The following is a 16245-nucleotide window of genomic DNA, read 5'->3' on the forward strand; positions in this document are numbered from 1 at the left end:
TGAATTACCCCTGTACAGAATGTGGGCTTCTTCACAACCAGACCTGAAATAGTGACTAGCCAGACCACAGCTGACCAAGACTTCTTAACCATGCTCCCTGGCCCAATCCTTTCTTTATTAAAACTTGAGTCCCAAGCAGTTAAGATGTGGACGCTTAAAATGACACAGATTTATTCTACTGTTCTTCAACCAAGTCAGAGCTGGATCAATAGGACTAAAGGGTTAACAGGATGGCTCCTTCTAGAGATTACAGGAATTCATCCTCTGCCTTTTCTACCTCCCAGAGATGCCAGTGTTCTTGGCTTATGGCCACTGCTCTAGTTTCTGCATGTATAGTCACATGGCTTCTTCTTTTGCAATCAAATTCCTGTTTCCCTCTTTTGTTGTTGTTGTTGTTGTTGTTGGTCGTGGGGCCTGAACTCTGGGTCTGGGTGCTGTCACTCAGCTCTTCAGTTCAAATCTAGTGCCCTACCACCTGAGCTACAGGTCCACATCCAGCTTTTTCTGCTTATGTGGTGCTGAGGAACCAAACCCAGGAACTCATGCATTCAAGACAAGCACTCTACCACTGAGCCACCTTCCCAGCCCCTCTGTTTCCCTCTTATAAAGATTACACTTAAGGCCTACCCAGATGCCTTTTGCCAAATAAGATGAGATTCACCAGAGTTGGTGTCCTAGATAGTCATGACTTAGTCCCTGACACTGGGCAACAGACTGGAACATATTCCTGCCACACAGATAAAGGATAAAGAGCAAAGACAGGGCTGGGAAGGTGGCTCAGTGGTAGAGTGCTTGCCCAGCATGCATGAAGCCCTGGGTTCAGAGAGAAAGCTGGAAGTGGCATTTGCCTCAAGTGGTAGAGTGCTAACTTTGAGCAAAAAGAAGCTCAGGGACAATGCCCAGGCCTTCAATTAAGTCCTCGGACTGACAGAAAAAAAGTGGGGGCAAGACCAAAAGAATAAAGAGCAAAGGACAGGAGCCTCATCAGCAAGGAAGTTTAAGCATGACCTTTGGCCACTCAATGGCTAAAAAATAAATTGCAACTTTTAGAAAAGTAGAATTTTTGTTGTTGTTCTGTGGGGACAGGACCTCACTACCGAGCTCAGGCTTGCCTTGAATTCAAGATTCTCTTGCCTCAGCATTCCAAGTGGTGGGATTATAAGCTTATGCCTAGCTTAGAAGTTCTTAAAAATAAGCAGGCAGGGGTGGGAGGAAGTGTGTGAGAGCATACTGTGAGGAAACAGACTTTATAAAACTGGTCTGGAGAAATGGGAAGGTGGCTTAGTGATAGAGCGCTTGCCTAGCATGCATGAAGCCCTGGGTTTGATTCCTAAGTACCACATACATAGAAAAAGCTGGAAGTGGCACTGTAGTTCAAGTGGTAGAGCGCTAGCCTTGAGCTGAAGAGTACAAGGACAGCACCCAAGCCCAGAGTTCAAGCCCCAGGACTGACAAAAAAAAAAAAAAAAAAAAAAGCCCAAGTGGCTTGTTTCACACCTATTACCATCTGCTCAGGAGTCTGAGATCTAAAGATCCCAGTTTGAAGCTAGACATCCAAATCCACAAGATTCTTATCTCTAATTAACTAGCAAAAAGCCAGGAAAGGCATGGTTCAGGTGACAGAGTGGGGGTTGTGGGGTAAAAGGCCTGAGTGTAAGGCCTTACGCCAGCTGTGCATACACAGGCCTTGGGGATGAGCCATGGACACACAAAGGCCCTTGAAAGGGGAGGGGGGAGCAGTGGACACATGGGCCCAAGGTGGGACATTTCAGATCCAAGTGTAACACAGGGGCTCACTGCCTACCCAACCGTAGCAACAGAGCCCAGCCACTCCATACCCCTTGCTTTTTTTTTTGTCAGTTGTGGGGCTTGAACTCTGGGCCTGGGCGCTGTCCCTCAACTCTTCAGCTCAAGGCGAGCGCTCTACCACTTGAGCTACAGCGCCACTTCCAGTTTTCTGGTGGTTTATTGGAGATAAAGAGTTTCATGGACTTTCCTGCCCAGGCTGGCTTTGAACCACAATCCTCAGATCTCAGCCTCCTGAGTAGCTAGGATGACAGGCGTGAGCCACCGGCACCCAACATACCCCTTGCTTCTTGACAGGAAGAGCTTTGTTAGAATTGTCACCTACTCTGGATTTGACTTTGCCCTCCTGCCTGCAAACATCTCCACCTCAGTCCCTGAACACCTCACCTCCAGGACAACGCTGCACACCACGAAACCCCTTGGGCTTACCTGTGGCAATGAGCTCTTGACTTAGTGCTCCCTCCTCACAAATTCTCAGTGGCCTACTAGAATGGTGGCACACTCTGCTGAAGGGGCTTGCCCTTCTGGGCTGGGCTTGTCTGCTAAGATGCTTCTGTGTGCCCTAGAAAGCTGGGCTTCAGCGTCATGTCTGCTGTGAAACTGCACAGACCAGCTCCTTCCAGGCTGGGGAGCTGGCAACGCGGTCATATGTTCAGTTTGGGAGGGGGTCGTGCTAACTGCCCAGGTAATATGGAGACTCAAGTAACCCTCCCACCTCAGCTTCCTGAATATCTGGGACCACAAACACATGCCATTACACCACCCCACTTGGGAAAATTTGAAAGAGTAAAATGACTACAAGCAAGACTGCCTCTCCCCCCAGAACCCACTCCCCTCGGCTGTGTGGATCTGCTCCAGGGAAGCATGATTCTGTGGGAAGTCATATCCTATTTTTTTTTTTTTTGGTTGGTCGTGGGGCTTGAACTCTAGGCCTGAGTGCTGTCCCTCAGCTCTTCAGCTCAAGGATAGCGCTCTACCACTTGAGCACCACTTCTGGTTTTCTGGTGGTTTCTGCGAGATAAGAGTTTCACGGACTTTCCTGCCCAGGCTGGATTTGAACCTCGATCCTCAGATCTCAGCCTCCTGAGTAGCTAGGATTACAGGCGTGAGCCACTGGCGCCCGGCAGTCATATCCTAAGGATCAGTAAACTGCTCTTTCTGCTGCATAGGGGAGGGCAGAACTGGGACGAGCTGCTGACACTGACTGACTTATGTTGGCTATTGAAGGAGAACCTAGACTCACCAAGAAAACCCAAAAGGCTCTGAGATCACAGGACTGATGTGTGAAACACATTGGATAGTTTCTCAAGTGTAATACCTCTCACCATGTGTGTGTGTGGGGGTGTTGATGGTGGGGCTTGAATTCAGGGCCTTGGCTCTGTCTTTAGTGTGTGTTTTTTTTTTTTTGCTCAAGGCTGGCATTCAACCACTTGAGCCACAACTCTACTTCTGGCTTTTTGCTGGCTAGTTGGAGGGCTGGCTAGGTGGCTCAGTAGTAGCGTGCTTGCCTTGCAGGCATGAAGCTCTGGGCTCAATTCCTCAGCACCACATAAGCACAAAAAAACTGTGATACGGTGGCTCAAGTGGCAGAGCACTAGCCTTGAGCTGAAGAGCTGAGTGAGAGACAGTGCCCAGGCCCAGAGTTCAGGACCCATGACTGACAAAAAAAAAAAAAAAAAATCTCATAGATTTTCTTGCCTGGGCTGGCTTTGAACCGTGATCCTCAGATCTCAGCCTCCTGAGTAGCTAGGATGACAGGCGTGAGCCAGAGGCGCCCAGTACCAGTTAGTCTTACTTTCAACTTTAGAGGGCCTTTCCACAAAGGCAAGCTCACACAGTTGCCTGGTATCTGGGAAAGTGGTTTTGGAAGGATTTCCACCATTCAGAGAAGGGTGGCTCACTGTGCTGGAATTGTTTGTACAAACACAGCTTATGCTTAATACACTCTTCCCTTCTTAAGAGTCAGAAATTTGTATCCAGAAACTCTTCTGGTTACCACCTCCAGTGATAAGCTGTGGGACACTAGAAACCATGGCCCAGAGTTCAAGACACACACACGTTACTCATAATGATGAGGCTGTCCAGATGTCCAGATTGCCCCTCAAGTGATGAGTTCCTCCGAAATCTCTCCACAATGGTCACCCAGGTCACAACTGTAACCCAGACTATTTAATGATTATGGATACATTTAGCCTCTGCCCCAATTCTTTATTGGTCGTGGGGCTTGAACCCAGGCCTGGGCGCTGTCCCTGCGCTCTTCGGCTCAGGGCGAGCGCTCCACCGCTTGAGCCCCAGCGCCACGTCCTGTTTTCTGGGGGTCATTGGAGATCAGAGTCTCACGGACTTCGCAGCCCGGCTGGCGCGGCACCGCGATGCTCAGGCCGCCGGCGCCGGCTGGGACTTCTCCAGAACCCCCACTCCGGCTCCGTCTGGAGTTTTCGGTGGCTGTACGGGGGGGGGGGGGTCCCGTTCCACGTGTCCATGTGAGTCCGGCGCGTTTTCTCAGCGTTCCCAAAGGGGTGCCGCGGTGCTCGGGAGAACACAGCGCCTGCGGTTTCCACAGAAAACGCGGCCGGGCCGGGCGAGACGGCGGCCGTGCTTCCGCCGGGGGGGGGGCGGCGGACGCGGGGGGGGGGGGGTGGCGGACGCGGGGGGGGGGGGGCGGCCGTGCTTCCGCCGGGGGGTGGCGGCGGACGCGGGGGGGGGGGGGCGGCCGTGCTTCCGCCGGGGGGGGGTGGCGGACGCGGGGGGGGCGGCGGACGCGGGGGGGGGGGGCGGACGCGGGGGGGGGGCGGCGGACGCGGGGGGGGCGGCGGACGCGGGGGGGGGGCGGCCGTGCTTCCGCCGGGGGGGGGCGGCGGACGCGGGGGGCCGAGGAAACCCACGGGCCCGGCCTCCCCTGCGGCGGCGTCACGGCCGGAAGCCGGAGCCCCTGGGCCCCGGCCGCCGGAAACCACCCATCGGCAGGCCGGTTCCGCCGAGAGCCCGAGGGCCCCGCAACCGGAAGGGAGAGAAGACGGACCGGGCTGCCGGAACCCTAGTTCACAGGACCAGACCGGGCCGTCGGAAGCCGTAGAGCCAGGGCCGGAAGTGGTCCGACCCGCCGGAAGCCGTATGGAACCCGCGGTCTCCGGAAAGTAAAGAGCCGGGCTGCAGGATGGCGGGCCTGGAGCTCCTGTCCGACCAGGGCTACCGCGTGGACGGACGTCGCGCGGGAGAGCTGCGCAAGATCCAGGCGCGGATGGGCGTGTTTGCGCAGGCGGACGGCTCGGCCTACATCGAGCAGGGCAACACCAAGGCGCTGGCGGTGGTCTACGGGCCGCACGAGGCAAGTGGGCGACGCGGGCGCGGCGCGGCCGGGGCCCAGGACCGCATCTCGCCGGAGCGCCGGGTCCTCGCACTGCGCACGCGCACACGCGCGCGCTCGGCGACCCGGCCTTCCACGCGCCCGCCCCTCGGCGGCGCCGCACTCGCTCAGCTTCCTCACCCGCAGGTCTCCACGCCCCCAACAACACGCCAACCGGCCTGTCGGCAGCTACCACCTCAAACGTCAACTCCATTCATTCCGTCGTGTGACTTCTCTCCCGGCCATACACTCCTCGAGCATAGGGGCTTAAAAAAATCATTTCGGCTTAAAGTGGCGCATCTTCAGCACTTTTAACAGTGTCTGGCCAACGTACGAATGTGGGAACGTAGCTTCCTAGATGGAAGAAGCTAGGTAGAAGGAAGACACGTGTGGCATCTGTGCAGAGCAGAAAGTCTATTAGTAGGGAGAAGGGCAGGAGCTCCAAATTCAGTTGAGGGGTTTACACGGAGATAAGAATCTAGGGCTTAGTAGGCCTGGGGGGAAGGATTTGGAGAGTGCATAGAGTGTAGGTATGAAGGGGACACTCAGGTCACCCTGTGGAGATTAGTTTTGGGGGGGATGGAGCAATCAGAAAGAGTCAAGCAGGTCAGAGGTGATGTGGCTTAGACTGGCAAGTGGCCCTCCCTCCAGTATGCCTTGGAGGTAAAATAGCTGCACTACTCTGAGGTGTTTGAGGAAGAAAGGAGGTGGGATGAGCCATGTTAAGATTGGAGAATGTAAGACAGGAGGGGTAGGTCTGACTCACATCTTTTCTCCTCCAGATCCGGGGCTCCCGTTCAAGAGCCCTGCCTGACCGAGCCCTGGTGAACTGTCAGTATAGTTCAGCCACCTTTAGCACAGGGGAGCGAAAGCGACGCCCACATGGGGACAGAAAGTCCTGCGAGATGGGGCTGCAGTTACGTCAGACCTTCGAAGCAGCTATCCTTACCCAGCTGCACCCACGTTCTCAGATTGACATCTATGTGCAGGTGAGCAGCCTCAACCCAAGGAGGGAGAAGGGCTGGAGAGTATGAAGGTGGGCTGAGGTGCCAGAGCGCAGAATGGCAATCTCAATCTGATGCCTTGCACCCTGTAGGTGCTGCAAGCAGATGGTGGGACCTACGCAGCTTGCGTGAATGCAGCCACTCTGGCAGTGATGGATGCAGGGATACCCATGAGGGACTTTGTGTGTGCGTGCTCAGCAGGATTTGTGGACAGCACAGCCCTGGCGGACCTCAGCCATGTGGAAGAAGCCGCTGGGGGTCCCCAACTAGCCCTGGCCCTGCTGCCAGCTTCAGGCCAGATTGCTCTGCTTGAAATGGATGCCCGGCTGCATGAGGATCACCTGGAGCAGGTGCTAGAGGCCGCGGCCCGGGCAGCCCGAGACGTGCACACGGTGCTGGATCGCGTAGTCCGGCAGCACGTACGCGAGGCCGCTATCTTGTTAGGAGACTGAGCTCCCAGCCACCCCTGTCCAGAATAAAGGCCTGTTTCTCTACTCAGTGCACCTCATGGTATACCCCTTGCAGAACAGCTCAGAGCCTTCAGGGCCCAGCCTGGTGCTCAGTGGGGGTGACTGGGGGGAGCCACCAGCCCAAGAATTCAAGCTAAGGAAGAAAGTAGGGGTAGGGGGTTCGCTGGGTAAGGACTAGAGCTCAGGCGCAGCTTTGCGCGCTCCGGGAACCACCGGAGACGCAGAGCCCATGGACTGAACTGATGCCTTCCCCCCGAGTCACCAGTGCTCTTGTCCTCCCCGCCTCCGGCGACTTCTCTGCGGCTCCCTGCTGGTCCTCCGCGGAGCCTGTCCTGCCCCTCGCTGTGCCAGGGACCTGGCTGGGCCGCACACGCCGGACTCCGGGGCGGGGGCCGTTTCGGCCGTCGTCCTGCAGTCTTCATTTCTGGACCCGGCCGCCAGGCGGCTCCACTTCGCTGCGCCTTGGGGGCGGGCAGGAACAATGCCGGGTCTTCCGAGTCCTGAGCCTCCGTTCGCAGCGGGCTCCTGGGCGCGCGCACCGCGGCGCTTCGCAGCCCCAGTCAGCGAGTGGCCCGAGTGGCCCGAGCCGCCCGCGCCGCCCGCGCCGCCCGCGCCGCCCGCGCCCGGCTCCGCCACCCCCGGCTCTGCGCGGCGCCGCTCTCCCGGCCCCGCCCCCTACGCCCAGCATCCAGTTCTGAGCATGCGCGCCGAGCGGCCACCGTTCTGGGCCTGCGCGGCGGCGGGCGGGGCCGGAAGCGCAGCGGAGTCCTGGTCCGCCAGCGGCCGCGAGCGCCGGGCCGCCGCTCCGTGGGACCCGGTGCGCCGGCGGCGGGAGCCGAGCGCCCGCCGCGCCATGGGCCTCCTGTCGGACCCGGTGCGCCGGCGCGCGCTCGCCCGCCTCGTGCTGCGTCTCAATGCGCCGCTCTGGTGAGGGCCAGGGCCGGGCGGGGCGGCCGCTCGCGTCCTCCCCCCTCCACGCCGCCCCGCGTCCCCGCGCCGCCCTCCCCCCCGCGTCCCTGCACCGCACACGCCGCCCTCCCCCGCGTCCCCGCGCCGCCCTCCCCCCCGCGTCCCTGCACCGCACACGCCGCCCTCCCCCGCGTCCCCGCGCCGCCCTCCCCCCCGCGTCCCTGCACCGCACACGCCGCCCTCCCCCGCGTCCCCGCGCCGCCCTCCCCCCCGCGTCCCTGCACCGCACACGCCGCCCTCCCCCGCGTCCCCGCGCCGCCCTCCCCCCGCGTCCCCGCGCCGCACACGCCGCCCTCCCCCCGCGTCCCCGCGCCGCCCTCCCCCCGCGTCCCCGCACCGCACACGCCGCCCTCCCCCCGCGTCCCCGCACCGCACACGCCGCCCTCCCCCCGCGTCCCCGCGCCACCCTCCCCCCCGCGTCCCCGCGCCACCCTCCCCCCGCGTCCCCGCACCGCACACGCCGCCCTCCCCCCGCGTCCCCGCACCGCACACGCCGCCCTCCCCCCGCGTCCCCGCGTCCCCGCACCGCACACGTCGCCCTCCCCCCGCGTCCCCGCACCGCACACGCCGCCCTCCTCCCGCGTCCCCGCACCGCCCTCCCCCCCGCGTCCCCGCACCGCCCTCCCCCCCGCGTCCCGCACCGCACACGCCGCGCCGCCCTCCCCCCCTGCGTCCCCGCACCGCACCGCCCTACCCCCGCGTCCCCGCACCGTACACACTGCGCCGCCCTCCCCCCCACCGCGTCATTGCACCGCACACGCCGCGCCGCGTCCCCGCACCGCACCGCCCTCCCCCCCCCCCCCGTCCCCGCACCGCACGCACACACCGCGCCGCCCTCCGCGTCCCCGCACCGCACATACCGCGCCGCCCTCCCCCGCGTCCCCGCACCGCACACACACGCCGCGCCGCCCGCCCCCCCCCGTCCCGCACCGCACACACACGCCGCGCCCCCCTCCGCCCCCCCCCCGCGTCCCGCACCGCACACACACGCCGCGCCCCCCTCCGCCCCCCCCCCCCGCGTCCCCGCACCGCGCACACACGCCGCGCGCCCCTCCGCCCCCCCCCCCGCGTCCCCGCACCGCGCACACACATGCCGCGCGCCCCTCCGCCCCCCCGCGTCCCCGCACCGCACACACACGCCGCGCCCCCCTCCGCCCCCCCCCCCCCCCCCCCGCGTCCCCGCACCGCACACACACACGCTGCGCCGCCCTCTCTCTGAGTCCCAGGTCGCACTCAGGCCTGCGGGGACGGGTGGGCCGGCGTCCCCGCACCGCCCGCACTCCGGCCCTCGTCCCTCCCGCAGCGTGCTGAGCTACTTGGCCGGCATCGCCTGGTTCCTGGCGCTGGCCTTCCCGCCGCTGACCCAGCGCACGTACATGTCGGAGAACGCCATGGGCTCCACCATGGTGGAGGAGCAGTTCATGGGCGGAGACCGCGCCCGCAACTTTGCCCGGGACTTCGCTGCTCACCGGAGGAAGTCTGGGTGAGCGACCGAGCTTGCGGGGTGGGGTGGCATCGGGAGGGCTGGGGCAGAGCCGGGGTCCGGGAGGACGGGGGAGGCGGGGATGCTCTGCCTAGAGGCTGCCCTTGTGTCCCCAGGGCTCTGCCAGTGGCCTGGCTAGAGCGGACAATGCGGTCCGTGGGGCTGGAGGTCTACACGCAGAGTTTCTCCCGGAAACTGCCCTTTCCTGATGAGACCCACGAGCGCTATGTATTGAAGGGGGCCGGGTGCCTGGGACAGAACACCACCTGGAGGGGTGGCTTGGGAGGGATGACCTGAGGAAGTCCCAGGTGGTAGGCATTGTGCCCAGGAACAGTACGGGAGGGGCTTGAGACCTGTGCCCGACTACCCTGTGCCCGACTACCCTGTGCCCGACTACCCTGTGCCCGACTACCCTGTGCCCGACTACCCTGTGCCCGACTACCCTGTGCCCGACTACCCTGAGACATTGCCGCCCTGAGGCTTCCCAACAATGATTTTTGCAGATGGTGTCCGGCACCAATGTGTATGGTATTCTTCGGGCCCCACGTGCCGCCAGCACCGAGTCCCTGGTATTCACTGTACCCTGTGGCCCTGAGTCTACCAACAGCCAGGCTGTGGGACTGCTGTTGGCACTTGCATCCCATTTCCGAGGTGAAGCTCAGAGACCACTGGCCAAGGAGGGTTTGGCCAGTGATCCAGGACCTGCTGACCCTGCCTCTCACCTCCAGGTCAGATTTACTGGGCCAAAGATATCATCTTCCTTGTGACAGAGCATGACCTTCTGGGCACTGAGGCGTGGCTTGAAGCTTACCACGACGTCAACGTCACTGGTGGGTGCTCATGTCAGGGTCAGCTGTCTCCCCAGCGCCCCCTCTGGAGCTCATCTGTTTGCTGTCCTCCCCAGTGTCCCCTCTGGTGCTCATTTGTTTGGTCCTACAGGCATGCAGTCCTCCCCTCTGCAGGGCCGGGCAGGCTCCATCCAGGCGGCTGTGGCCCTGGAGCTGAGCAGTGACGTGGTCACCAGCCTAGATGTGGCTGTGGAAGGACTCAACGGGCAGCTGCCCAACCTTGATCTGCTCAACCTATTCCAGACTTTCTGCCAGAAAGGCGGGCTGCTGTGCACACTTCAGGGCAAGGTGGGACCACCTGCCTGGGATGGCGGGCCGGGGGGAGGCCCTGATCTGATCCTGTCTTCATGCCTCCAAAGCTGCAGCCTCAGGACTGGACATCAGTGGACGGACCACTGCAGAGCCTGCAGACACTGCTGCTCATGGTTCTTCGGCAGGCCTCTGGCCGCCCTCACGGCCCCCATGGTCTCTTCCTACGCTACCGGGTAGAGGCTCTGACCTTGCGTGGTATCAATAGTTTCCGCCAGTACAAGTATGACTTGGTGGCAGTGGGAAAGTAAGTGTTTCTGGTTCCTCCTTTTTCTTTTTTTTTTTTGGTCGGTCGTGGGGCTTGAACTCTGGGCCTGAGTGCTGTCCCTGTACTCTTCAGCTCAAGGCGAGTGCTCTACCACTTGAGCCAAACGTTTTCTAGTGGTTTATTGGAGATGAATCTCACGGACTTTCCTGCCTGGGCTGGCTTTGAACTGCGATCCTCAAATCGCAGCCTCTTGAGTAGCTGGGATGACAGGCGTGAGCCACCGCGCCCGGTTTCTGGTTCCTCCTTTCTAGCTGGGAGCAGTGTCCCCGGGGCAAAGGCGATGGCTGCCGCTGACCCTTCCCTGTGATCGCCAGGGCTCTGGAGGGCATGTTCCGCAAGCTCAACCACCTCCTGGAGCGCCTGCACCAGTCCTTCTTCTTCTACCTGCTGCCTGCGCTCTCCCGCTTCGTCTCCATTGGCCTCTACATGCCCGCGGCCGGCTTCTTGCTCCTGGTCCTTGGTCTCAAGATATCCTCCAACCCACACTGACCAGCCCCAGGGCCCTCCACTCTAGGCTGGGCTGGTCCTCCACCCTGTCCTGAGGGTGGGAGCATGAGTGAGCCCTGGGTCTCCCACAGGCAGATCTCATCACAGCTCTTACCGGGTCCTTGACTCAGGCCACGCACTAGAGCTATGGATGCAGCTGCACGAGGCTGGAGTGGGCCCTGAGGAGGCTGGCAGGGCCTCTGGCCCCCGCCCGCCCCTCCCCCCAGCACAGGTGACAGCGCCCTCTTCTACTGTTGGGTTGAGCTTGCGGGTCCCCAGGGGTCCTTACTACTGCCACTTGGCTTCAGCGGGAAGGGGCAGAGTGAGGGTCCTTGGGCCTTCCCTAGGTTCCTCATCCAGGTGCCTGTGTTCCCTGCAGGGTGTGGGGCTGGCCTCACTTGTGGCGCCTCTGCTCATCTCCCAGGCCATGGGCCTGGCCCTCTACATCCTGCCTGTTTTGGGTCAACATGTGGCTGCCCAACACTTCCCGGTGGCTGAGGCGGAAGCCGTGGTGCTGACGCTGTTGGCTGTTTATGTGGCTGGCCTGGCCCTTCCACACAACACCCACTGGTAAGAGGCTGGGCAGGCGAGGCCAGACACCCTGGCGCGCCCCCCGTGGCTCCTGTGCTGCCTCTTAAGCTTCTTGCCTTGCAGGGTGCTGAGCATACAGACCCCAGACAGGGGCTGGATGGCCCTGAAGTTGGTGGCCCTGATCTACCTAGCACTCCAACTGGGCTGCATCGCCCTCACCAACTTCTCCCTGGGCTTCCTGCTGGCTGCCGTCATGGCCCCTGCTGCTGCCCTCACCAAGCCCAGCGGGTCCCGGTGAGTGCCGTTTGCCTACCCATCCAGTCCCGGCCCCCACCTCAGCACCCACCTGAGCGCCGTCTCTCTGCCAGGCCCTTCTATGCTGCCCTGCTCCTGCTCACAAGTCCAGCCGCCATACTCCTGGGCAGCCTGTTCCTGTGGTGGGAACTGCAAGAGGCACCAGTGTCGCTGGCTGAGGGCTGGCAACTCTTCTTGGCAGCTCTGGCCCAGGGGGTGCTGGAGCACCACACCTATGGTGCCATGCTCTTCCCACTGCTGGCCTTGGGCCTGTACCCCTGCTGGCTGCTCTTCTGGAATGTGCTCTTCTGGAAGTGAGGCCTGCTGCCCAGGCGCACACAGAGTTAAGGGCAGGGCTTCCTGCACCCCCTTTCTACCTCCTTCCTGGGAAATAAACAAGTGCTGTGTTCTAACTGTTCTCTGGGTCACTGGACTGCCATCCACAGGGGGCTCCAGGCATGGGCTGGCGTTCCTACACACCTTCCTGGAGGGGAAACCCTGGCCCAGTTACTGGGTGGCATCTCTGCCAGGCCCTGCTGGCGGGCCTGGGAGCTCAGCCCCATCAGCACTGGGTCCTGCCTTGAGCTCTGAAGAGACAGTGCGGCCCCAGCCCCGGATGCCTGCTTCGCGCTGGAGCGTACAGCTGGGCACAGAGGGCTCTCAGGTGCCGCTGTCCAGGGCCATGCTAGACGGTGCTAGGGCTTAAGGGCCTCACAGGAGCTGGACCACCCAGAGACCTCCATTCTCACTTTGAGTGCTGGGCCGAGGGGCGGAGGAGCTGGGGCCCTGCAGGGGGTGCCCAGGGTCCAGGCCATGGGCCCAACGAAGGTCACGGGGAACTTGGCATGGACTTTATATGGATAGGGAGGGTGCCAGATCTGCTTCCTCAGATCCACCTCACCCAGGGGAAGCAGGGGAAGTGCCCTCTAAGAACAGACTACCTTCACAGTGTGGCTGAGGTGATGCTGAACCTTGTGCCGAAGAGCACCAAGCCACCGGCCACGAGAGCCAAAGCCAGGAGGTCGCTGACAGGCCAGCGCAGGAACAAGAAAGTCATTGCTCCCGGGTTCTCAGAAGGAACTGCAGCACCCACTCTGGAGGACAGGAAGAGCAGAGTGCAGCCCGTGGGTGACACCAGATCTGTGTCAAAGACTTGGCGCTGAGGCTAAAGAGACCTCACAGGAAGGCAGAGGTGTCTTGGACAGGGTGCCCTGTAGCGGCTCCAGAATTGGGAAGAGAAACACTGCTACCCTGTCTAGAGAGACCAAAGCATCAACTAAAGACAGTATGCGTTGGGTGCTGGTAGCTCACATGTAATCCTAGCTACTCAGGAGGTTGAGATCCAAGGATCATGGTTCAAAGCTAGCCTGGGCAGGAAAGTACATAAGTGCCGCGGACCGGGTTCTGTTGGGACGACGGAGGATACCTAGGGGAGGAACCTGGAATAGGTGGGGAGATGGCAAACAGACAACTCACACACAAGAGGAGTGGATGCTGAGTGCTGAGTGCGATTTAATGCAGAGGATAGCAACCTTTTATAACAGAAGTCTCATGAGAAAGGGCAAAAGGTTACACAATCTTGCTGCATGGCTTCTTTCTTGGGTGGTCACCAGCTGGGCACCTGATAGGCATTTGTCTTCGGCTTATCTCTAAGGAATGCAATGGGTTTGGGTTTCGATGTTTGTCACCAATTAACCATTACCTATTTTTATAGAGGCCTTAACTTTCCCATAAGATCTTTCCTGTCTCTTCTTTAATAGTAAACTTTAAGGAGACCTAGCAATTCTCTTAGTAAATAGCAGGAAATTCTCTCTCCTAAATAATTATCTCAGCAATTGCCATACATTCTTTCTGTTTTAGCTGAGCCTATAGCTTCTTGTAAATCCCTTACAAATAATTCCTTCTGCTGAAGTGACTTTGTGAAACCCCCAATACTTTTATATTTACTTATAACTTGTCTCCTAGCCTCCATAAGAGGGGTTTCAGGTTAGCACTTAACTCTGGTGAGTTAGTCATATTTTTAAGACACTCATCAGATATTGGAGTCGTCAACACTCTTAAGAGAGAGCTTTGAATAAGGGAACATTGACAATGAGCAAGTACAAAAAGCAGTAGAAGCAGTAAAAGATTAACAGGCACTCTTATGAGGGAAGAAAGACAGAAACACATCTTTTCCCAGGGGTTTGCCAGCCTTTTTCCAGGAGTAGGCCTCTTAGGAGCCCTATTCTCCGAGGTAGACTTCGGTGAAGTCCCAAAACTTGGAGATAGGTTTCTGTAAAGCCCCATTCTCTGAGGTAGACTTTGGTGAAGTCCCAAAACTCAGAGATAGGTCTCTGAAGCCCCTATCATGGTCTGATAGATGGTTTCCCATGCTAAGCAGACTCTACTGGGGTCGGCGTGGCATTTGCCCCCTTTTTTTTTTTTTTTTTTTTTTCACCAGTCCTGACTCCGTGTATCAGTTAACTCAATTTTATGCCAGCTGTACTTGTAAGCTCCAATTTTAAGACATACTCATACCATTTGCGACACAATTAAACTTTCTGAGGTTTGTCTTAAAGACAATCCTTACTTTTCAAATTTCCCCAATTCTCTTTCCAAGGCTTTCTTTACTTCCTTCTTTCTTTACAATTCCTTTCCCAAGGCTTTCTTTACCACCCTCTTTCTTTACAATCCCTTGAGCATCTTTGTGGCTGGAGTTTAAAACTGCCCAATTTTCCTTTAGCTTGCGGAACCTTTATCTTAGAACAGCCTTAAGGCACCACTGTGATGCAGAAGCTTGCTAGATTTTAAGGCTAAGAGTATTACCTCCATTGATAACACACTCAGGTTATTACCATATCAGAGTCAAACTAGGCTGAGACCCTAGAGTGGATTTTCAGTCACTATGCACTGAAGTGCCTAAGACAAGCAAGCCAGTGATATCCATGTCCCCAATATCCACTGTGGGAAGAGAGAGGATTTCTGGATATCTTCCAAAAGAATGTCCCACAAGATTTTAGATTTAGCAGCAGTCAACCAGGAAGCAGACTCAGGTGATGGAATCAGGCAGGAGTTTTTCCAGGTGGCTGTCAGGCCATCGTTGAACTTTACCCATTAGGGTATGCAGCAACAGCAGCAGCAGCAGCAACCGCAACAGCCAGGTCTCTCAGTGGCTCCAAGGGACTGTCACACCTCATGCTGGGCTGTAAATTCCTATACAGACTGGTTAAGGATACATTGCATAGGCTTGGCAGGCTTTGATCCTGCTGGTTTTTAAGATCTTTAAACAATAGCTCAGGACAATTTACTAAAACCACAACCTTTTTTACTAACCAGATATTTTTGTAAATCTTAGTCTTGTAATCATCTCTGACAGATGCAGTTTCCACACCTTGAACACCTACAACAGTTAACACTATTTTTTATGCCTTCTTCTTTTTTTTTTTTATTTTATTTTATCTATTTTGCCTCATTTCTCCAAAATTTCTGACTCTGGACCCTTGATCTTAAAATGGGGGTAGAAGGGCGAAGGTCAATCTTCTGTAACTTCTTCAAGCTGACTTCAGGGGCGTTGATCTTACCTAGCCAGGAACCTATAACCTTAGCCTATTTTACAAAGAGGCTATCAGGGTTAGATGTCATTAAGAACAATATTTAACTTTTGACAACTGCACAGACCTTTTCTCCGGCTACAGCAGTGTAGCTTGTTTAGTACTCTGGTTTGTAAAAGCATCTTTCTAGATGGCTTAGGAATGTGATCTCTAATGATCCCAAATAATGCCTAAGTTACCTTTGCAGGCCTTTAGACAGATATCAATAGAAACACTCTCTCAGGTTTACAAACTTTTTCCTGGGCAGATGAATTTCATGTAACTAGTGTCAGCTCAATAGTTACTGCCAATTAGAGCTTTTGGCACATAAAGGGGTTGAGATTTAAACTATCCCCCACATTTTATAACATTAGCTTTTTACTATCACAGAGGTCTGGCAAGTTCCTGTCCCTTACAAGGTAGTCATGAACATTAGGCATGCTTTCAAACTATCTTCCTATGACCTCCCGGCTCTGACCAGTTTTGAAGGGCCACGCACAAATGACTCTAGGATCTGACATTTCTGCCATCCAAGCAGTGGCTTTACTGCCTCTGGATGCTCTTCCATTGCTTTTGTCCCAGGAGTGTCTTCTTCACATTGGGATAAATGCCTCATTGGCATTTTCCTTAGCTGGTTGCTGGACTCAAACTTGGGGCCTGAGCACTGTCCCTCAGCTCTACAGCTTAAGGCTAGCACTCTGCCGCTTTGAGTCCCAGACTCGGGGCTTGAATGCTGTCCCCTAACTCTTCAGTCCAGGGCTAGTACTCTGCCACTGTGAGTCTCGAGCTTGGGGCTTGAGTACTGTCCCCCGACTCTTTAGTCCAGGGCTAGTACTCTGCTGGCTGAATAGAGGTGACAGTC

At 57.9% G+C, this 16245-nt stretch overlaps 2 protein-coding genes across 2 annotated transcripts; both read left to right on the forward strand.

Moving 5' to 3' along the window:
• Nucleotides 1-4664: 4664 nt before the first annotated feature.
• Nucleotides 4665-6654, forward strand: LOC138806077 (exosome complex component RRP41). Its single transcript, XM_069991608.1, has 3 exons — nucleotides 4665-5134; nucleotides 5935-6141; nucleotides 6249-6654. Exons 1-3 carry the CDS (start codon nucleotides 4964-4966, stop codon nucleotides 6606-6608), a joined length of 738 nt encoding a protein of 245 aa, XP_069847709.1. The 5' UTR covers nucleotides 4665-4963; the 3' UTR covers nucleotides 6609-6654.
• A 743-nt stretch (nucleotides 6655-7397) lies between these two features.
• On the forward strand, nucleotides 7398-12227 carry LOC138806078 (glycosylphosphatidylinositol anchor attachment 1 protein). The gene is made up of 12 exons (XM_069991609.1): nucleotides 7398-7553; nucleotides 8899-9078; nucleotides 9195-9306; nucleotides 9582-9729; nucleotides 9807-9908; nucleotides 10018-10214; nucleotides 10286-10482; nucleotides 10818-10971; nucleotides 11126-11221; nucleotides 11369-11559; nucleotides 11644-11814; nucleotides 11889-12227. The coding sequence occupies exons 1-12, from the start codon at nucleotides 7480-7482 to the stop codon at nucleotides 12130-12132; spliced, it is 1866 nt and encodes a 621-aa protein (XP_069847710.1). The 5' UTR covers nucleotides 7398-7479; the 3' UTR covers nucleotides 12133-12227.
• The last annotated feature ends 4018 nt before the right edge of the window (nucleotides 12228-16245 follow it).

The sequence above is a fragment of the Dipodomys merriami genome, unplaced genomic scaffold (assembly GCF_024711535.1).
Source record: "Dipodomys merriami isolate MVZ:Mamm:240054 unplaced genomic scaffold, mDipMer1.0.p SCAF_4, whole genome shotgun sequence".
Lineage (NCBI taxonomy): Eukaryota > Metazoa > Chordata > Mammalia > Rodentia > Heteromyidae > Dipodomys > Dipodomys merriami.